The sequence below is a fragment of the Puma concolor genome, chromosome A2, assembly GCF_028749965.1.
Source record: "Puma concolor isolate L17-30 chromosome A2, mPumCon1.1.hap2, whole genome shotgun sequence".
Classification (NCBI taxonomy): Eukaryota; Metazoa; Chordata; class Mammalia; order Carnivora; family Felidae; genus Puma; species Puma concolor.
Window position 1 is genome coordinate 93,775,467 of NC_141668.1, and position 21,978 is coordinate 93,797,444.

The 21,978-nt window shown below is 43.7% G+C and overlaps 1 protein-coding gene across 21 annotated transcripts in view; it reads right to left on the bottom strand.

The window, feature by feature from the left end:
- NRCAM (neuronal cell adhesion molecule) overlaps nucleotides 1-21,978 on the bottom strand; it is a 288,233-nt gene that overhangs the window by 14,547 nt on the left and 251,708 nt on the right. For 8 of the 21 annotated variants that reach the window (XR_015248105.1, XM_086696976.1, XM_086696975.1 and 5 more), the window contains 8 exons: nucleotides 20,318-20,515; nucleotides 20,127-20,197; nucleotides 18,550-18,775; nucleotides 18,060-18,175; nucleotides 15,888-16,095; nucleotides 13,110-13,232; nucleotides 12,057-12,242; nucleotides 10,977-11,012 (listed from right to left, as the gene is read on the bottom strand). Coding sequence is in view for 20 of the 21 variants with exons in the window: in XM_086696976.1 (XP_086553102.1) it covers nucleotides 10,977-11,012; nucleotides 12,057-12,242; nucleotides 13,110-13,232; nucleotides 15,888-16,095; nucleotides 18,060-18,175; nucleotides 18,550-18,775; nucleotides 20,127-20,197; nucleotides 20,318-20,515 (1,164 nt within the window). In the remaining variant the exon portion in view is untranslated. The remainder of the gene's footprint in view (nucleotides 1-10,976; nucleotides 11,013-12,056; nucleotides 12,243-13,109; nucleotides 13,233-15,887; nucleotides 16,096-18,059; nucleotides 18,176-18,549; nucleotides 18,776-20,126; nucleotides 20,198-20,317; nucleotides 20,516-21,978) is intronic. The other 13 variants (XM_086696974.1, XM_086696969.1, XM_086696971.1 and 10 more) reach the window with 3 other exon arrangements.

Here is a 21,978-nt window from a genome sequence, read left to right on the forward strand (position 1 = left end):
GCACCTCATTGCCTTATTTTTCTCCACACAAAGTAGAGGGAGAAAAATGAAATGCCTAAAAGTCAAGTATGAAGAATGTGAAGAACGTGTGTATGTGTGTTTAAGAAATACAATGAGAAGTGGAAATACGTGATCTGGAATATAAATCAAACGCCAGTAGCCTTTCGCAATCTCCCTTTGTGTCTCATTGGCTAGAGGGGTTTTGAGTTGTATCATAACTAGATATAACCAAGGCAGGAGTATAGGCAGTGCCCTCCCTCCATACACACACCAGAATCATGATGACGAAGATGAAGAGGAAGGCAGTGATAACGACAGCTAACATTCTGAAACTCTTACTATCGGCTCGGCACTGTGTTGAGGGCAACACCTTCTTTAATCCTTCGAGGTGGGCATAGGGAATAAACTCATACTAGCCAGTATGCTCTACTGCTCTAATGCATTCCAGAAAACACGTCCAGACATCAACTCTGCAGAAGTCTTTCCAAAAACCAAAATGCTATAGAGACTTTCCCTGAGACAGGTGAAAAGATTTTGAAAGTCTATCGTGACATGCTCCTTGGCAATACATTTCTTTCAGTTTGCACCTGGTCTTTGATGGCGTGCTTTTTCTCCAAAACGGAACCCCAAGCCAACTGGTGTAAGTCTATCAAGCATCTGATTGAAGTTAAAGAGTCCTTGTTTTTAGCATGCTCAGTCACTTCCAGCCTTGTTGTAAATAGTATCTGCTTTTACATTTTCCATCCAATTAAATACAACCATTAAGGGCAACATGCAACAAGATACTCAAGTGCCAGCACAGACATGGTCTTAGAAAGGTGGCGATTGTCGAGGCCGAACTTCCTGCTGGCAGGTGGCTATTGTGTAACTATGCAAAAAGTGGAAATGTTTCTTTGGCAGTCGATGAGGGAACAGCCAAATTGATTTTGAATTTTTACCTCTATGTTCCAAAAAGAAAAGAATCAAATATTTCACAATCCCACTCTTTAAGATCAGGCAGACACAGCAGGAGCATGCGTGCGTATGCTCACCTAAACACACACTAGTGCACCAGAAGTTGACTTAAACAAAAATTATGTAAGTGAAAAGAACTTCTACTGACTTCCCATCCACATAAGAAGGGATCTAAAGCCCAGAGTGGCTACGAGAGGCTTCAACTCTTCCTAGAACACTCTAAGATCATCTTAACTGCAGATACACGTACAAACCAGTCATGGCCACCACTGTGCTTCACACACACACACACACACACACACACACACACACACACACACACTGAAGCCTGTGGGGCCTTTTCTTCTTGAATCCGAGTTTCAGTGGGCAGGTATTTGTAGGATTAAGTAGGAGAATGAAAGAGGATTTTCACTTTATTTAAATCTTTACAATAAAATTATGGTCACGCTTGAGCAACCCATAAAGCAATACATTAAATAAAAAGACAAATATAAAGGATATGAAAAAAGAAAATAAGCCAGAGGAATAAAATTTGCTGGTTCCTACAAGTCAGTTTTTTTTTTTTAAATTTACATCCAAATTAGCATATATACAAGTCAGTTTTAATAAGTGTTCTGCTAGCACATTGCTTGATGTCTCCCGGATAACCTGTGCTCTGTGGGAGTAGGTCTCTGAGGCAACGCTCATGAACTAGAATAATAATGTGCAGGAGGCAGAGCTAATAAATAGCTATTTATGAAGAATCCATTAAGCACAAAAATGTCCTCTTGAATTAAAATAGTTAGAAATGTATAGAAAGAGCAAATCGGGGGCATCTGGGTGGCTTAGTCAGTCCGGGTGGCTGAGCGTCTGACTTGGGCTCAGGTCATGATCTCATGGTTTGTCAGCTGGAGACCCACACAGGGCTCTGTGCTGACAGCTCAGAGCCTGCTTCAGATCCTCTGTCCCCCTACTCTCTCTGTCCCTCCTTGGCTCGTGCTCTCTCTCTTTCAAAAATAAATAAACATTAAAAACAAAAAAGAGCAAAACATTTCCTTGGCCAAAGACAGTTGACCAAAAAAACCTGTTGGGCCCGGTAAAAGCAAATCTGCGTCACATCCTTTATGATATCCGAGAAGACAGGCGCTGATGGGAGACAGAGACGACGAGGAGGTGGGGTCCTCACAGGACTGGGGGCAAAGAACCACAGCACCCACACACCACGTATGGTCTCATCTGATTTGTTTTTCAGTTTGTGCCAGGGGAAAAAATTAAGAAATATACCTTAAGAATTCAGACTATAAAAGGCAGAGATGGTGTCATGGTAAGGAGATTCACAAAGGAGGGGCTCCTGGGTGGCTCAGGTGGTTCAGCTTTGAACTCTTTTTTTTTTTTTTTTCAACGTTCATTTACTTTTGGGACAGAGAGAGACAGAGCATGAACGGGGGAGGGGCAGAGAGAGAGGGAGACACAGAATCGGAAACAGGCTCCAGGCTCCGAGCCATCAGCCCAGAGCCCGACGCGGGGCTCGAACTCACGGACCGCGAGATCGCGACCTGGCTGAAGTCGGACGCTTAACCGACTGCGCCACCCAGGCGCCCCTGAACTCTTGATTTCAGCTCAGGTCATGACCTCATGGTTTGTGAGATCGAGCCTCACATCGGGCTCTGTGCTGACAGTGAGAACCCTCTTGGACTTCTCTCTCTCTGCTCCTCTCCTGTTCACTTGCTCTCTCTCTGTCTCTCAAAATAAACAAATGAACTTAAAAAAAAAAAAAGATTCATGAACGAAGCAGAGGGGAAAGCTGAATCTAGGTTCCTGAAGTTATTTAGCACAAGTCAGAGAGAAAAGCAGCTCATTAAGGCAGGGTTTAAACATTAGCCAGAATGGTACGCCACCATGCCGAGCACTGACACGCACATGTCAGAACCCAGCATGGAGGGGAGGAGAAGCACGAGCGGTAGAAGGTGTGCTTTCACACTGGACTCAGTCTGGCAGCCCTACTGGACAGAGCTGGGAAAGTGGGAGGACACGGGAGTTGGATGAACGGTATTTGCTCCTGGAGGGACTATGTTAACTAAGGTCACCAGGGCTTAATCACGACTTACTCTTTATCATAGCTACATCCGTGGCCTTCTCCTATCTCTCCACTGCTGGCACACAACAACGGCCCACCCGTTACGGCTGTTCACCTTGAACTACCCGCCAGCTGCAGCTGGAATTGTTGGTATAGCAACACTGGAGAAAAAAAAAAAATTGTTTTCTCAAGGGTTTGCCTTCTGTCCTGTACAAGGACAAAAAAAAAAAAAAAAAAAAAGCCACAATCTGATGTCACAGGTGGCATCTCGTTCTGGTTGGCCACAAGCTGGGAGTACATCGGCGTCTTCAGGGGTCCGGAATAGCTGGACAGACGTGGCAAGTGCCAAACAAAGTGGTCGTTTCCGCCTGTCTCCCTTGGGGCGTGGGCCTCTGTGACCCTGGACATGGGTGGAGTGAGAGCCTCTCCTCCAGCACTGGCAGGCTGAGCCTCGAACCCCAGTTCTTTCACATCCCAGCCGGGTGACACTCCAGTGACCTGACGTGTAAGTGGGCACTCACCCAGCCCACCTCACAGGACTGTGGTGAAGAAGTGAATGAGAAAAGCCATGAGAACCAGTCACCCGGTGTAGATCCGAGGTGACTAAACGCTAGGCTGTTACTATTATTATGTATTGTGTATTATGTCTTATGTATTATGTATTCTAGCCATAAACGAACAAAATGTCTCCTTGAGCTTTCGGTATTTTGAAGTTAAAAGCCATCGATAACAAAAAGCACCCATAATAATAACTGTGAATGGATAGTCCTCTTTTCAGTTTCATGCACCACTTTCCTAGAGCTCTTTACACAAGGTCTTTACAAAAACACAAGGAACAGAATAGCAGAAGCATGGCTTTCTCTTTCTTTAAACGTTATGATTTTTGCTCATAAATAATTTAAAGTGTCGTTTAATAAGCTGCCGAATATTACCTTTGATTTCTTTTTTTAAAGCCACTCGTGATTATAGATCTTATAAATGATACATGACTTAAAAAAAACCTTTTTTAATGTTCATTCATTTTTGAGAAAGAGAGAGAGAGAGAGAGAGACACAGAGTGTGAGTGGGGGAGGGGCAGAGAGAGGGGGAGACACAGGATCCCAAGCAGGCTCCAGGCTCTGAGCTGTCAGCACAAAGCCCGACGCGGGGCTCAAACTCAGGAACGGTGAGATCACGACCTGAGTCCAAGTCAGAAGCTTAACTGACTGAGCCACCCAGGCGCCCCATGACTTTAAAAATCATAATGCTCGTGTAATGAAAGACATGCACAAAATGCATTTTGCCTATGGGTTCTGCAGCAAAGGCAGCATTTCCTCAAGAACGCACCAAGCGACTGAGCGTAAATACTACGGATGATAAATCACAAAGCGAGCGTGTGCCACACAGCCCTTCTTTAAGCAAGCAGGGATTGTTTTTCATCTTATGCATTAATATGAACATTCTTGCATCGCCCATGAACATTTTCTTTATTTTAGAAACTTCAATCATTTCTGGTGTATCAGGATACCGTTCCAATAACGAAAATTACGCAGTCAAATTTGGTGTGGTAACAATGAATTGCACGATTTGAACAATTTATTCTATTCAAGTGCGATCATCTTCACATCAGTTGCCTAGTCAGACTGCAGGATCCTGCTGGATTCCAGTCCCCCTTGACATAAAAAATTGTGACTCTATCAGCGAGTTATTTTAGCTTGAAAAGCATTTCAAAAATTCTGTCCTAATTCCAAAGGAAAATTTACATGTGTAAATGATGTCAAAAATTGAATTACCTAAATAAAGTAGGTGAAGAGTCATTTTTCCCTCTGTTTTTGTAAGGGTTTTTGTCTATACTGTGACTAGAAGGTGATCTGCTCAATTCTGTCATTCATTTGATATAAAGAGCCAAAGATGATTAAAAACCCAAACTCCCAACCCAACTGCGCCCCACACAAAGACATTCATGGTCCTACGCATAACACAACCCCACTGGCCCCCTGTTTCCAAGTGGAACGCCCCGTAGCATCACACCTGAGTATGAGCCACAGTGAGCATGGCACACTCCTCACCCGGGCTGGTCTCAAACACATCCTCTCGACTCACAAAACCAGAGACCCCTCAGTACCAACTCAAACTGGATATGTTCCTGGCATTAGACCCTTTACCCCAAAGAAGCTCTGAGAACCATTTACAATTTCTTCCTTCCTTCCTTCCTTCCTTCCTTCCTTCCTTCCTTCCTTCCTTCCTTCCTTCCTTCCTTCCTTCCTCTTTGCCTGTGGGACATTTGCAAAAACAACTAATTTAAATATCTTAAAGAACTGGAAATCACTCAATGCTTCAAGAAAGGAAAATTCTTTATATGCTAACACCAAAAACCGAGGATGCTTAGGTTTATCATTTTAGGGTATTATAAATCTAGTCATGTCAAATAAATCAATTAAAATGAAAGACCACATGAAAATATCCTCAAAGAAAACTTGAGCAGATATCCAGACTGCATCATTGTATATATTTCCACTGTAAGTTTTATTTTTTAATGTTTATTTATTCTTTGAGAGGGAGAGAGAGAGAGAGAGAGAGAGAGCCCAAGCAGGGGAGAGGCAGAGAGAGAGAGGGAGACACAGAATCCAAAGCAGGATCCAGGCTCTGAGCTGTGAGCACTGAGACCGACGGGGGCTCGAACTCACAGATTGCGAGATCACGACCTGAGCTGAAGCCAGACGCTCAACCGACTGAGCCAGCCAGGTGCCCCCATTCCCACTATAATTAAATCTTTTTCTTTATCTGCACTTTGCCTTATGAAACTACTGAGTTTCTCTAACGATGTTTATAAAAAGAATTGTTATACCTTAACAAGTTTAAGTGAACTATGGAAAGGATTGTGTTTTAAGGCTCACAAGATGAATCTCTTGGTGAACTTAAATGCCTTCAAATTTATCTAAGTTACCAATTCAAACCTCTCACCTTCAAAACCATTCCTAAAGAAATAGTTATTTCTAAACATATTTACTTGCATGATAAAGGCCTAAACAGAAAGCTGGACAACATTCCACTTGTTGTCACAAAAGCTCACCGGCCACCCAATTTATCACATACACAGCACGATGCACTGGGGTGGGGGCAGGGGTTTTCATCATCGGCTAAAAATTAAAGTGGCCCCGTCTCCTGGTGGGCGTGACCAAGATGTAAGTAGAGCACCTGATTTGGGAATACATTAAATAGTGAAACATAATGGGTGCTCCCTCCAAATGTAAACGTTCTGCAATTTCTGATAAAATTCTGTCGCGCGGTAGGGCAAAATGACTACTTTTAAGTCAGTTTGACTTTTGCTTCGTCAAGGTCCAATTTGAACAAACTTTTCTTCTTTTCTGCTTGTACTTACAGGTATAACTTTCGCTATATTACTCTTGTTTACATGTTGTGGGTGCAGAACAGTTTTAAGCGCCGTGGTAGGAAAACAACATATGCAAATGGAACGTATCCTGTCCCTTGGTTTTTACCGACATGAACAAAAGCGACTCCTAGCTATGCATAACATATGTAGTTTGGTGACTCAGTTCACTACAATTTTTTTAGATAATTATGATCTATTTAATTGGATCAAGTTATCTTTCAGAACGATCCACAGGAAATCCTTACAATTTCCTTAATCTCTTAAAATAAGCCGCTCAAATTCACAACTGGGTCATGAAATTGTTTCTTACTGCCAGCTACATCATATTCAACATAAAAGTTTACATGCTTGGGGTGACTGGGTGGCTCAGTCGGTTAAGCGTCCGACTTTGGCTCAGGTCATGATCTCACGGTTCATGAGTTCGAGCCCTGCGTCAGGCTCTGTGCTGACAGCTCAGAGCCTGGAGCCTGCTTTGGATGCTGTGTCTCCCTCTGTCTCTGAGAGATTTTCCTCTTAAAGGAATATAGGATGAGGAATATGATCCATCACCAGACACAGTAAATACGAACATGGATGTAAAACATCAGTGACAAAGATCCCAGGCAAAACATTAATTTCTTAAAAAAAATTTGGAATCATGGAACTGATGAATTTAGCCTTGGTGTATTTATTGAAGGTGTCAAGGCAGAACCACAGTGAGATACTTGCAACAGAAGAGCATTTAGCTTGTTCTTAAAAAATTTTTTTTTAATGTTTATTTATTTTTGAGAGAGAGAGAGACAGACAGACAGAGTGTGAGCAGGGGAAGAGCAGAGAGAGAAGGAGACACAGAATCCAAAGCAGGCTCCAGGCTCTGAGCTGTCTGCACAGAGCCTGACGCAGGGCTCGAACTCATGAACCGTGAGATCATGACCTGAGCCTAAGTTGGACGCTTAACCGTCTGAGCCACCCAGGCGCCCTCACTTAGCTGATCTTCAGAGAAGATATTGTACTTTTAGTGCAGAAATTCCAAGGCTCCTTGCTTTTACTCTCCACTCATCAACTTCCTTGACATGCCAGCCAAAGGAGTAGGAGTGTCATATCTTTTTTTTAAATTGTTAGTCTCACCTGCCAGATTTTCAGCATATCAAAGGCAAGACCCATCTTACTAACCTACACAGTGCCTTCAAAAAGGCTGGTGCATTTTATGGGCCAGATAGACATCCGCTGTTGAACTGATTGAACCTTCTATATCATCCTTCTGCTGTTGTTGTTCAGGCCAAACGATAAACCTGATTTTTGTTTATTCTTTAGCTTGTTGCTTGACTTCACTGGTTGTGGTGGGACCAACTCTGGTGTAATTATTCAGTGGGAGTCTGACCACAGAGAGGAATGGTCACCAGCTCCCCGGTGCTCAACGCTGTTTAGTCCTAAATGACTGACCACAGTCGGCTGCTAATTACATCAAGAATCACGTTCGGTTCCTGACCTGCCAGTTAGTCTCTCCCTATTCCCGTACCCCAACTAGTTCCCTCACAAAAGTGTTCTGATGACTGGTCCTGAAGGTGAGAAAGTAAAAGGCAATGGATAAAGCCGTGTCCATCCATCAGCAGCACTGAGACCAGAACTCAAATCCATTATCTGTGTGTTTTGGGCTCATTTCTATAGATGCCTTCACAGATCTATTTCCTAGAATCCCAGGCCCCAGAACTACTTAAAAGGGACACAGAAGTTGTCCCTTTAAAAGGACACAGAAATTGAACAGACACAGCAAACCAATAATAACTCTTATACAGACGCTGAAGGCTTCACCCAGATAAGGACACAGAGCCACATAAAGGACTCCTAAAGATCTCAAGAGTGTGTCCATGTTCAAATTAAGGGTTGTTGAGGGAAAGGGTCACTATGGCATTAGCACAGCTAACTGCATTATCCCGGACTCTACTTCTCGGTTTAAGTAATCCTTTTGTAATTATATATTTGTAGGCTTGGGTTTCATTAACATCTCTTAAAATCTGTAAGGAAATTAAAAAAAAAAAAAGTAAACCCAGAGGCATCTCTTTTCCCCTTTAATCAGAGGTGAACTAAAAGCAGTAGAGGCTGATGTGTCCAACTGTGGAGGACGTCATGCATGTTTTTTCTCAGCGGTTCCTCTCTTACTGTTTTTCATCTGTTTTTAAGGTAAAAACTAAAACACACATAAAAACATTAAAATTTAGAAGGATCATAGGGAACCTTCATTTCTCTCCTCGCAGGGACTATCTAACCTGCATGGAGAAGGAACAGAAAGAGAATAGAATTCATGCTTCCATTGAAAAAAAATATTTTTAAGGAAGGGGAACCCAGGATAAAAATTATTCTTGAGCAGTTGAAAGTGTTATGGCAAATGCCATCCCTTTAGGCAAGCAATGTTTACTTACTAGCGCACTATTAAAAGAAACAAGGCAGAAAATCATGTTAGGTGCGGGTTTTAAAAAAAATATTTAAGCACTATTTCTCTTTTTATCTGAGATACATCAGATTTCAACATTAGGGGCGTCACGATCCTTCTGACACTCCATTTTTGCTCGACTCTATAATCCTCAGTAACTCGCAATTCGAGTTAGTAACACTAAATGGTAGAGCCTAAATGATTAAAAAAAAATTTTTTTTTAATGTTTATTCATTTTTGAGAGACAGAGCAGAGACAGAGCATGAGTGGGGGAGGGGCAGAGAGAGAGGGAGACACAGAATCGGAAGCAGGCTCCAGGCTCCGAGCTGTCAGCACAGAGCCCCACGTTGGGCTCGAACTCACGGACCGCGAGATCAGGACCTGAGCCGAAGTCGGATGCTTAACCGACTGAGCCACCCAGGAGCCCCAAGCCTAAATGATTTTAATAAAAATTTCTTTTAATTGGTTTTAATTCATTAACATCAGTGAGTAATCCCCCCGCCCCCCCCCCCCCCCCCCGCCCCCAGCCACCTCCCGGGAACTCATCCCCTCTTCTAACATGGCAAGTCAGTGGAAAACTAAGCCTCCCAGACAGCCCTGTTATAGCACAATTACTCAGCTACTGGCTCCAGGCAGAACCCCAGGGGCACGTCCCCTGCCTGGGGAAAGAGGCCAGGCTTTCTCTGGAATGCTTCAATGGAAGGTTACCGGGGGAACACAGCAGAGAATTATTGTAACACAACCAAGGATTTTAATTGATATGTAACGATCCCAGGCAAGGCGCCCCTACGTGTAAAAGAGAGAGCTCCATCTTTCTACGGTGTTGTGGACATTTGAGTTTTTACGACCTTGTTCTTCCAAGTCTAAAATCACACGTACGACATTATTAAGATTACTGAAAATGGCTACAGTTCTTATTCAGTCACTTCAACCTCTATCTGATCTACATTTTACAATTTACCAAGGCTACGAATATAAGCAGATTTCTGCCAACATGGGAGATCTGTATCAGGCCTACGCTTACAAGACCTGAGTATTTTCAGGCAAAGCACTTATTTCTCTTGGTCTCCTTCTTCCCTATTTGCACTCAAGTGTATCAAAGTCCAAGGCAAGCCCTGGCCAGGGGATGCCACGTGATTACTGTGCCCTGTGGCAGGGACTCCGGGCTCATGAAAAATCTAACAGACCGAGGTGCCTGGGTGGCTCTGTTGGTGAAGCATCTGACTCTTGATTTCGGCTCACATCATAATCTCACGGTCACGAGATCAAGTCCCACGATGGGCTCTGCACGACAGCACAGAGTCTGCTTGGGATTCTCTCTCTCCCGCTCTCTCAGCCCCTCCCCCACGTGCATGCGCACGCATTCTCTCTCAAAATAAATACAAAAAACTTAAAAAAAAAAAAAGAAAGAAAAGCTAACAGATCGACCAATAACCAAGGGCCAAAGAATGAGGCCCTTGTGGGCCTCATGTGGAAGACCTATTACAGGGCATTTGAGTCCCGCTCTCCCAACAAACCTTTCTCACCCAGACAGCCGAGAGAAACGGAGAAGAACAAAAGTACAGGTTGGCTATCCCCCAGGGGGAAGAGACTCGTGCAGTTTGGTGAAGACAAGATGGAATGGAGCATGCGGGCTTGACCGGAGGACTTGCTCGGAGCGAGCCCTGGTGGTCGGAGACTGTGGTTCCTGGGCCAGTTAGAAGGTGTCCAAATGGACGGTGTAGTGTAAGGTCAGCCACATGTACGCGGTGTCTATAAGGAGCAGAGCTAAATCAGGTGAGAATGGGCAGCTCGGTCGATCTGAGTTCTTACAGGCTGTTTCCACTGCAGGACTAATATTTCTGAACCCTGAACCTGTGGTGTGGCCACACGGAGGATTTGCAACAATGCCCAGTTTGGGTCCCGTCCGACCCAGCCACGGTCACATTGCTAGAAGCTAAGATCAGGGTTTGGACCAGGGATAGGTCTTGAGAAACAGTGTAAGTAGAATTCAGTGTGTGGCTTTCTACTTGTAAACAAAGCTAGACGTTAATTTTAAAGCCAAGATCTTCTAAGACCTTCTCTTCCGTTTGGTGTTTCAAAGCTCATTTTATATCATTTTTTTTTAACCCATGCTGCACTTCGCCATGTTTAACATTGCAAATTTCACACATGTATAAAGTCATGCAGATGAATTATTTTACCTTTGCCTGCACCTACATCAGGCGGAAGAATACCAGCTTTAATGAAGGGAAACAGAAAAAAACAGGACACTATATAGTTAGAGGTAACACACCCATGAGCATGTAAAGCGATATAAAAACACTCATTAAAATGCCAAAGCATGCAAGGAGAATGAAGTGTACCATGTCAGGTACACGGGACAGAGATACGTTGGTGTCCCCGAGCTTACCCAGTAATCAAATCCATACACAACTTAAGGCGCATTATTCATATCTGTCTATTATGTAACAAGTCTTAATGGGGACTTCAAGCCAATGTTTGGGTAGAAACATCATTTCCTCATGCTATGGAAGATGATCCAATACATCACCCTTAAGGAATTCTATAATTTAGAGACGTGCAAAAATCAGAAAATCTTTTAGAATGTTTTTGGTAATTTTCACTGAATCTCATCTTTGTTTTGTTGTTTTTTTCAAAATAATGTTTTAAAATATGAAAGGAAGCATTAATTCCTTTTCTAGAGACTCTAATGGGACCATTTTGCTTTCTCTGGACCAGATGGCACACCGGAATACAAAGTCCCACGCTCAAACACAAAATAAACGCGCTATTTAATAACTGTTTCATATTCCTTGCTAGACAATCTAAATTGTTATGTGGCCTAGAAGATTATTTTCTGGCAAATCAAGACCAGAACTAGAATTACACTTATTTATTTGTATACAGATGTGTATGTCAGTGGGTGCACATATCTGTATGTCACATGTATGTGTATGCGCATGCGCGTGTATGTATATATGCAAAGTTGTAGACAGGAAAGAACATGGCCTTGAACTTTGAATTCATGTGTGGCAAAATGCTGTAATGACATTTTAACCTAAGTTTAAAAATTTCACACAGACGTGGGAAACAAATATCAAATAGTTATCCTTATAGGAATTAAATAACTGATTGTATAGACGTCAGGGTGAGAAATCACAAACAGGTGTCTGCATTAGTTGGGAAAGATAGATACTCCGTGGGAAGAAGGAAGAAGGCGTCCACTTAGGTCACAGATTTTTATCTCGTGACACTCATAGTGGCATGAACGTTATACATACCCAGCTTACCTTCATCCACAGTTGTCACTGCTTCCTCTGTGATTTGACTCCCCGATCCTGCTGCTGTTTGCGCATAGAAATAAAACTTATACCGAGTGCTGAAGTTTAAATTTTTTAAAGTCCAGCGCGTCTTGTTGGCAGGAATTTTCAGATCCACCAGTGGGCCTAACTCGTGCGTGCTGTTGACTGGCAAGAAGAAATAAGAAAAAGTGCATTCCCCGTGAAGTTCTGTAGGAACAGTATTGTCAATAAGTGTGCCAACCAAAAATGTCAGACTTGGATTACACTGACTTTTGTGATCCTATTTATTCTTTGCCTGACATAACTCAGCCACTTACAGCTCCTCTAATATGGCAGAACAGGGGGAAATATATCCCCCATAGAAGCTAGGGGAATTTGACAGCTAAGTTGCAATAGCGTTTCTTTATTTTGTAAGTTGGCAGGTGGAATCATGTATTGATAAGCCCAAACCTCGTCTGCAGAGGCCTTGTACCAAAGGAACCCCTTTTTTTCCTTTCTACCCTTTTCTTTTTACTGTTTTCTAATTATAGACAATACCTACCTAATCTAACAATAGCATCCACCCCACCCTCAAAGGTCTGTATCATTCTGCAGGTTGCTTGATTTTCAATAGCGTATGTGTCTTTAAAAAGTATGATGTGGGGGTGCCTGGGTGGCTCAGTCGGTTAAGCGTCCGACTTCAGCTCAGGTCACGATCTCGCGGTCCGTGAGTTCGAGCCCCGCGTCGGGCTCTGGGCTGATGGCTCAGAGCCTGGAGCCTGCTTCCGGTTCTGTGCCTCCCTCTCTCTCTGCCCCTTCCCCGTTCACGCTCTGTCTCTCTCTGTCTCAAAATAAAAAAAAGTTAAAAAAAAAAATTTAAAAAAAAAGTATGATGTGAATGAAGTTCCTTCTGGAATACCAGTGGAAGGTGTATGTACGTATATATTGTGCAGCATTAAAGAAATAACCAGTTTGTATTTTAAGGAAACAGTTACTTTTCTGTTTTCCTTTTTTAAGCCATATTCCCCCCTTTCCCTTCTCCCAATAACTTACTTGGCTGATACTTTAAGGTGTACTCAGTCAAAATGCCATTGGGGCGGCTCGGTGGGTCCCATTCCAAAGTGAGGGAGTCTAGCGTCGGGTTAATAATCTTCAAAGAGGACGGAGCACTGGGGACTTACAGTGAGAACACGGAATCAACGAGAAGGTTTGTGAAGGTGTCAAAATGTGTTAAAATGACATAGTGTACCACATTCACACCATTCCCCAAGGTTTTCTGTAACTCACTCTTGTTCCCAATCCTGCCGAAAACACACTCACACAAACCTGTGATGAGAACCCGTTCAGCTATTCTCTTCCTCTTTTTTCTCGTCATTTCCACTGAGGCTCATTAAAACCATCCTCCGCAATACATACAGGCTTTGCCTCTCAATGGATCCGAACTAGTATTTTTTTTTTTTTAATTTTTTTTTTCAACATTTATTTTTATTTTTGGGACAGAGAGAGACAGAGCATGAACGGGGGAGGGGCAGAGAGAGAGGGAGACACAGAATCGGAAACAGGCTCCAGGCTCTGAGCCATCAGCCCTGACGCGGGGCTCGAACTCACGGACCGCGAGATCATGACCTGGCTGAAGTCGGACGCTCAACCGACTGCGCCACCCAGGTGCCCCCGAACTAGTATTTTTAAAGGGGACGGAAATTGTCTCATGAATGGTGTCTTAATAAAAGCAAAACGGGTGACTGAGTCAAACCACTCTGACCAGACCTTTGAGTAGATGCAGCTGCGTTCTGGGCTATTAAGGGCTGTTTTTCTCCAACAAACCAGGTGTCTCCAAGCAGCCAGGACACCCTGCCTGCTGGGCTCTGGGCATGAGCCAGCCTGCCCAGGTGCAGAGTGGTTCTCACCCGGAGAGCTGACAGACGCCCAGAATCTCATGGTGATGGGCAGAAGCCACACAGCTGGCAGACCCTTAGCTCTGGGAAGGCCCCCAGGTTCCCTGTGGCAGAGGCTGGCAAATTACCAGAGGAAACACGCCTGGTCCTCTCTGTCACTTCCTCCTGAGGATGACAAACGGAGGCAGCTCTCCCTCACGGTCCCTACCTCCTCTACATGCCCACCCTCTTCCCTAAGTCCGGTAATGGCACCACTGTCTCTCCCCGACTTGGAACCAAGTCTCTCCCTTGAAACCAAGGAGTCACCCTGAATCTCTCCCTCTGCCTCATTTCTTCCATCTCCTGGGATACCACATCCTGTCAGTTCCACCTCGTACAGGTCGACCACATCCATTCCCTGCTCTCCTCTCTGCCACTGCCCCATTTGGGGCCTTCAGTGGCCTTTGCCTGGGCCTAGAAGGTTCCTGGCACACAGTTCTAAGCTTCCCCAAGGCACCCCTTTCATAATCTGATGACAGCCAAAAACTCCCCCCAGAAAAATAAACACATATTGTATATAAAACGAGGGGGTTCTTGGAGCTCCTTAAACCCATTCGTTGACCCCCAAGAGACTGTAGTCTTCAGGTTAAGAGCCTCTGGCTTACAGGTTAATATGATACGGGTCCTCCTTGGCTGACCTTCCTCTCTTTTCTTACCATTACCGGATACACAACTTGCAGTTCCTTAAGGAGACATGCTGTTTCACACCATTGTGTCTATGGACACAAGACCTCCTCTCTTCCTTAGCCTTTAATTCACCGGTCATCGCTACTATGACCCCTTCCCTGAACCATCTCAAACAGCCGCGTGAGGTCTCACTAGTAAAAGCCTAGAGAGGAAGGAGTCTTTAACCTCTAGGGAGCAATGAGTCCAACCAAGGACAGGCAATTGTAACAAGATGGGAGCTGGGACACAGGATGGCCCTCAGAGAATGCTGGGAAGGTGCCAACATCACGAGCCTTTCAACCAGGAGCCAGGATGGGTTTGCCTGTAAACTGCTTTTATCTAAAAGACCTAAGGAATCCATTTTTAATATGGGCTTGAAGCAAAATTCAAATGCATGAATCCCTATCTTTCTTACTCTCCTGTCCCCCTCTCCCTCATTCACCAGGCTCCCATGTCCCTGTATCCAAACTCCTCATGTCCCACCCCTGAATCAATGCATATTTGATCCTCCCTCCTCCTCCCTTTGCCCCTTCTTGCCATGCTTTTCCTTGTCTTCCCAACCCATTTTGTCAAGGCTTCTAACTCGGCTCAACTTCAAATTTTTTCTCTTTTAATGTCTGTTTATTTTCAAAAGACTGAGAAACAGAGCACGAGTGGGGGAGAGGCAGAGAGAGAGGGAGACACAGAATCCGAAGCAGGCTCCAGGCTCTGAGCTGTCCATACAGAGCCCGATGCGGGGCTCGAACTCACCAGCTGTGAGATCCTGACCTGAGCCAAAGTCAGACACTTAACCGACTGAGCCACCCAGGCGCCCCATAACTCAGCTCAAAGTTGGCATAAACTATGAAGGCGCCCTGGGGAAGGAAGTAAACCACGACTTACAGAATTATTTTTCTTGCCAGGTGTTTTAGGTTCTTGCATGAGTTCTCATACTTTTCAGATGAAGTAACAGAGGCTTACAGAAGTTACATAACTCACTTCAGGTCAGAAAGTTAATGACCCCAACCAACATCAAATTAGCAAGGTTTCTGACAGTGGGGCTAAGGGTGGAGAAAACTTTAAGGCAGGAGAGGGGATTTGGAGGAACACTTTGTACTGGGAAGCCTTCCAAGGACCCTCAGGCCACCTAGGAGTGGACACTATGCCAGCTTTGTGGGGCCTCTTCTGTCATGCAGAGGCTCTCAGGATGCACCACATGTTCTAGAAGCTCAGAGATGCAACCACTCCCTACCTCCTTCTGGAGTATTAAAGACTCTGTCGGGGCTGGCCGGGCCCTCCCCTTTCCCGTTGACCACTCGCACGTTCAGTGCGTAGTGGCTGAAAGGCTCCAGCCCGGGCAACATGCCGTGTGTCTTGCTGCCCTGGAAAGTGAGGATCTTTTTCTCGATGTGGCGTCTGTTTCTCTTAAGTGAACCCTCCTGTGCCTTCCAGTAGTAAATCTGAAAGAGCAAGAACAGAAGTCAGGGATGCAGAACGGGGCAAACGAGATTCCTCCTGCTCATGAAACTCAAGTCTGATGGTTGTGCCCTAGAGGATTTCCCCGGTGCATTTTAGAACTCGATTCCTGGCAAAACCGATAGACACTGATTATGAAGCAAGACAGTGGAAGCCCAGAGATAACGCGGGAAACTGCATCGAGAATGTGTGATGCAGCCTGGGCTATATACTGCTTGATGGGAGGTGTCTAAGGGAAATAAATGGAACAGCACGATACCTGCCCAGTTCTTTCTAGAACATAAGGTAAAGGAAGATGATGGAAGGACTGAAGCGGCTTACTTGTATAAAATATGCTGAAAGTAAAAATTACTGCCCAATGTTTACATACTTTCCCAGAATACAATTTCATGTGCAATATATCATTTAATCTAAACCTCAAAGCCACAGCGAAGCTTTTATTATTATTCCTTTAGCACAGATGAGCCCTGGACAACTGAGTGGCTTGTCCCCAGCCACAGGGCAATCAAAAGCCATAGTGGATCCTCTACTCCCAAGTCTAGGCCTTTATCACTATGTCAAACTGATTCACTTAATTAAAAATACTTTTTTTAGGGGCACCTGAATGGCTCAGTCAGTTAAGCATCCGACTTGGGCTCAGGTCATGATCTCACGGTTCATGAGTTCAAGCCCAGGGTTGGACTCTGTGCTGACAGCTTGGAGCCTGGAGCCTGCTTTGGATTCTGTGTCTCCCTCTCTCTCTGCCCCTCCCCACTTGTGCTCTTTCTCTCTCTCTCTCTCTCTCTCTCAAAAATAAACACGAAAAAAAAAATACATTTTTTGTTGTTTGGTATTAAATGGCAGGCACAGGTTTTGGAGAGGTGGATAAGCCAAGGGTTGATTAACTGTGGTTAAAAATCCAGAATTATTTATTAAGTCCTCTCAAATTCTTCTTAAAAGTTTAAAGCCATTTTCAGGAGAAGTCAACATATATACAGAATCTGGCAAACCCAAAATTCAGTGCAAATAGTGATCTCTAGAGGCCAGTTTTTCTCCTATCCATCAAAAACCTTTATGAATCAATTTTTCTGTGCCTCCCAAGAACAAAGATAACTGATGTTCGTGAGAATGACCCAGCTGGGACTACATGATTTTTAAGTATAATCTGAGTGCTTTTTTAAAAATGTGCCTAGTGGCACCTGGGTGGCTCAGTCAGTAAAGCGTCAGACTCTTGGTTTCAGCTCAGGTGATGATCTCACCATTTCATGGGTTCGAGCCCCACGTCGGGCTCTGTGCTGACAGCTCAGAGCCTGGACCCTGCTTCAGATTCTGTGTCTCCCTCTCTGCTCCCATGCCCCACGCACTCACACACTCTCTCTCTCAAAAGTAAAAGTAAATAAAACATTAAAAAAAATTTTTTTTAAATGTGCCTACATTATTTTCTGGACAATTTAGTGTGTTTGACATGTGTGGTCAGTATTATTATTATTTTAAAATTTATTTATTTATTTTGAAAGGGGGGGAGGGGCAGAGAGAGGGAGAGAGAGAATCATAAGCAGGCACATGCAGGGCTCAAACTCATGAACTGTGGGATCATGACCTGAGCCAAAATCAAGAGTCGCGTGCTCAACTGACTGAGCCAGTCAGGCACCCCAGTCAGTATTGTTTTAAAGCTAGGTGCATTTCATTGTATTTTAGTTTCTTAAACTTTAGTTTCCCCCATTTTGCCCCTATGTTAATAGTTGGAAGGATTTGAGATCACCTATGGGAAAAGTGGAGAACACCTTTTTTTTTTTTTCACTTTGGATGCAGTGAGGTTTTGCTTCTGCTGTAGCGGGGGTCCTTAGATATGGCCCTGCCTGAAGGGATAAACCAGAAGTCTCAAGGCCTCAGACCAAGAGAAGTGCACCAGGCACCAGCTGACGGCCTGTTCCTACGGAAAGAGTGCAAAAAATCGGCCTTGACTTGCCCGATAGCCTTGCAGGTGTCCTCGGATACTTTTCACAGGTACCGGGTCCCAGTGCACCTCAGCTAAGGTACTGTTCACCACATTTACACGCACATTTCCGGGAGCCACCATTGGGACTAGGGAAAAACAGGACAGGGGGTAGAAGTATCAGTGTTATTTTGAATTTCATGCAAAAATGCCCCAAACAATTTTGGCTTGAAGTGTGACCCAGCCCTAGTCTCTGGGTTATCAAGGACTGAGAGCTCATTTGATATCTGTTCATTTGACTTGGTGAGAATAACATACCTTTTTAAAATAGTGACACTTAACATTCTGAACCTAGTTTTTACATAGCAGGCTGTTTAAATTCAGGAATGTGGAGCAAAACCGTTGCTGCCTCCGTCCCTCCCAATCTAAGTGCCCTCTGAAAATCGCCTTGGCTTGCACCTTGGTAAGTCTGTTTCACTGGTATAAATGAAAGTATAAACGAAATATAGCATCAAACACTTACGGTCTTCTCCGGAATGGCCCGTGACCACAGCCGGCTCTGGAGCAAACCCCACATCATTCAGGGCCTGCACTTTTATCAAGTATGGAACAAAGGTTGGTGTGCCTGAGACAATATATTTGGATACGTTCGCCACAACCACTGATGCCCATTCATCATCGCCATCTTTCTGGCGCCAGCTAACTTTGTATTGGAGGCCTGGCCCATTAGATTCGAAACCATTCAAGGGCTACAAGAAAAGCCAAATAAATCAGAGCTTTTAAAACAGACTGTGCAACCTTTTCCCGTAGCACAAAATTCAATTCCCAGACTTAAACTGAAACACTAAAACCCGAGCTATTAACAATGTTCCCCAGGGACCTTTTATCTTTTTTTTATTCATGATGAGATTCAAAGCTTGTTTGGGATCAACATTTCAAAGGTTCTTAATTTCTTTTCTTTCTTTCTTTTTTTTTTTTAAGTAGGCTTCACGCCTAGGGTGTAGCCCAACATGGAGCTTGAACTCAAGACCCTAAGATCAAGACCCAAGCTGAGATCAAGAATCAGATGCTTAACCAACTGAGCCACCCAGGTGCCCCACAAAGCTTATTAATTTCTGTCTTGAAGTAGTAAATACACATAAACCTCTCAAACTCTGGCTCCACAGTCAAGGGTGGACAACTTAATAGTTTCCTTCGTCTATTCCTGTTTGTGTGACAGCCCATAATTGTTTATTTTACTTAAGAGACTGAAACTGGTGAACTACTTCTTTCTTCATTAAAAAAAAAAAAACGAAAAAATGTTGGTTTGTCTGGGCACCTGGCTAACTCAGTGGGAGGAGCATGTGACTCTTAATCTCAGGATTATGGGTTTGAGTCCCACGTTGGGTGTAGAGATTACTTAAAAATAAAATCTTAAAAAAAAAAAAGTTGGCGTGTCAGTCTATCCTGTCATGTCTGTATGTATATAAATGTACAAGTATGTATACATATAGGTGTGCCTGCATGGCTCTACCAAAGTTAAGTTTTAAAATCACACAAGTGAATATATGTTCATTTTTGAAGTCCAGAAAATATAGATAAACCAAAAGAGAGAGAGAGAGAGAGACAGAGAGAGATAAAAGAAGAAGAAGAAGAACAAAAACAACAACAACAACCAGCAGCAGAAGTAGAAGTTGAGTACTGGGAATAACTTGGTACACGTCTTCTAGATGCTTCTCTATGACGATGATGATACTAGCTAGCATTTATTGAGCACACATTTGTGCTAGGCACTGTTCTAAGGGCCTTATATGTATTAATTCCTTCAATTGTATGAGGTTGGTTCTATTACTAGTCCCACGATACAGATACACAATGGAGATGGTAAGCAACTGGCTTAGAGTCACACAGTTAATAAGTGACAAAGCTGGGATTTGTGCCCACTCGTTCTGGCTCCAAGAATCAAGCCTTTAACTACGACACAATAATGTTTCTTAAATAAATATTTTTCCCCAAAATGGGTGATATGGGATTTCAATATAGACATTGTTTAAAAACAACTTTTTTTTCTTTCACTCTAAAATACACCAAGGAAAGTTGAAGACTTCATGGTGAGCTCACCTTCCAGGTAATCACCAAATTATCAGGCTCGGATCCTAGTCCTTCCACAGCCGTGGGATTTGTATCTGGTTCTAGAAGTTAAGCAGTCACATATGTGTAAGCTTCAGTCTTTCTCAAACAGTGGAAAGGTTTCCTATTTTATTTCCCATCACAGAAGGCACCCCCCACCCCCTGCTCCTGCCTTTACCTACCTGCAGCTTTAGTCAAATACTGTTCAGATGGCTCGCTGGGCAGGCTCCTCCCGAGGCTGTTCACCGCCATCACTCTGAAGGAGTAGTTCACATAAGGTGACAGCTTCAGCTGGGCTGTGGTCTGCATTCCAGAAACCTCGGTTTGGTGGTGCCACAGTCCTGCCTCATGCATTGCGTCTTCATATTCAATGATGAATTCTGGCCACAATACATACACACACACACACACACACACACACACACAGAACCCAAGACAATGAGGTCAGTCATGCAACGGTAGGTTGCTAGGACACTGGACAGGACAATCTAACAAGAGTAGCTGAACATGAGTTATTTCCCTTTCAAGAAAAATTCCATTAGAATAGTTTGATTTAAGAATTCTATCATTGGGGCGCCTGGGTGGCGCAGTCGGTTAAGCGTCCGACTTCAGCCAGGTCACTATCTCGCGGTCCGTGAGTTCGAGCCCCGCGTCAGGCCCTGGGCTGATGGCTCGGAGCCTGGAGCCTGTTTCCGATTCTGTGTCTCCCTCTCTCTCTGCCCCTCCCCTGTTCGTGCTCTGTCTCTCTCTGTCGCAAAAATAAATAAACGTTGAAAAAAAAACAAATTAAAAAAAAAAAAGAATTCTATCATTATCCTCAATACCCAATAACCAATAATATTTGGTATTCTTTCTCCAGCATGCTTAATTTAGTTACTTAAAACTATTTAGAAGTGGTCTACACATCCTTTGGAAAGTTTAAGTATATGGAAAGATGGTCAGGTTTTTTTTTTTTTCATAACAGGAGAAATTAAAATAAATATAATGCGGGGCACCTGGGTGGCTCAGTTGGTTAAGAGTCTGACTTCAGCTCAGGTCATGATCTCACAGTTTGTGGGTTCGAGCCCTGTGTCAGGCTCTGTGCTGACAGCTCAGAGCCTGGAGCCTGCTTTGGATTCTGTGTCTGCCTCTCTCTCTGCCCCTCCCCCCCCCAAAATAAAGAAACATTAAAAAAATTTAAAATAAATATAGTGAGAGATCACTTTCCACTAAACAGATAGGCAGTAATCAAAAGTTTAACAGACTTTGTTGACTATTACACAGGGAAACAAGCATTCTCATACTTTGGTTCTGGGAAGTGTAAATCGGCACAACTTCTGTAGAGGACAATTTAGAATATCTCATAATATTCAACTCCGATATCCTTTGATTGAGAGATTGTACTCCTAGCAATTTGTTTTGAATGAATGTACTCGTGCATATGCTCACAGACACATGAAAAAGGATCCACATTGTGGCACTGTTTGCTGTTGAAACAACCTAAGTGCAAAGCCTTAAACGTTCACCAATAGGACCCTGATCAAATAAATTACGGTGCATCCACACAATGGAATAATCTGCAACTGTTAAAAATGAATGGGGGTACTCCATTTGCCACTGAAATGGGATGATTTCTAAAATACACAGTTAAGCGTAACCAAGTAGGGTATAGAAAGGTGTGGAACACTTATGTAAGAGCACAAAGATTTACCGTAACACATACACATGCATATATGCTTGACTATACGTGTACTGCCCCTCAGAGTACCCACACTGATGACATCAGTATCATGGAGAAATAGGGAATCAGAGGGGTGCAGAAGACTTACTTTTAAGTGCATATCCTTTTGCATTTACTAAAATT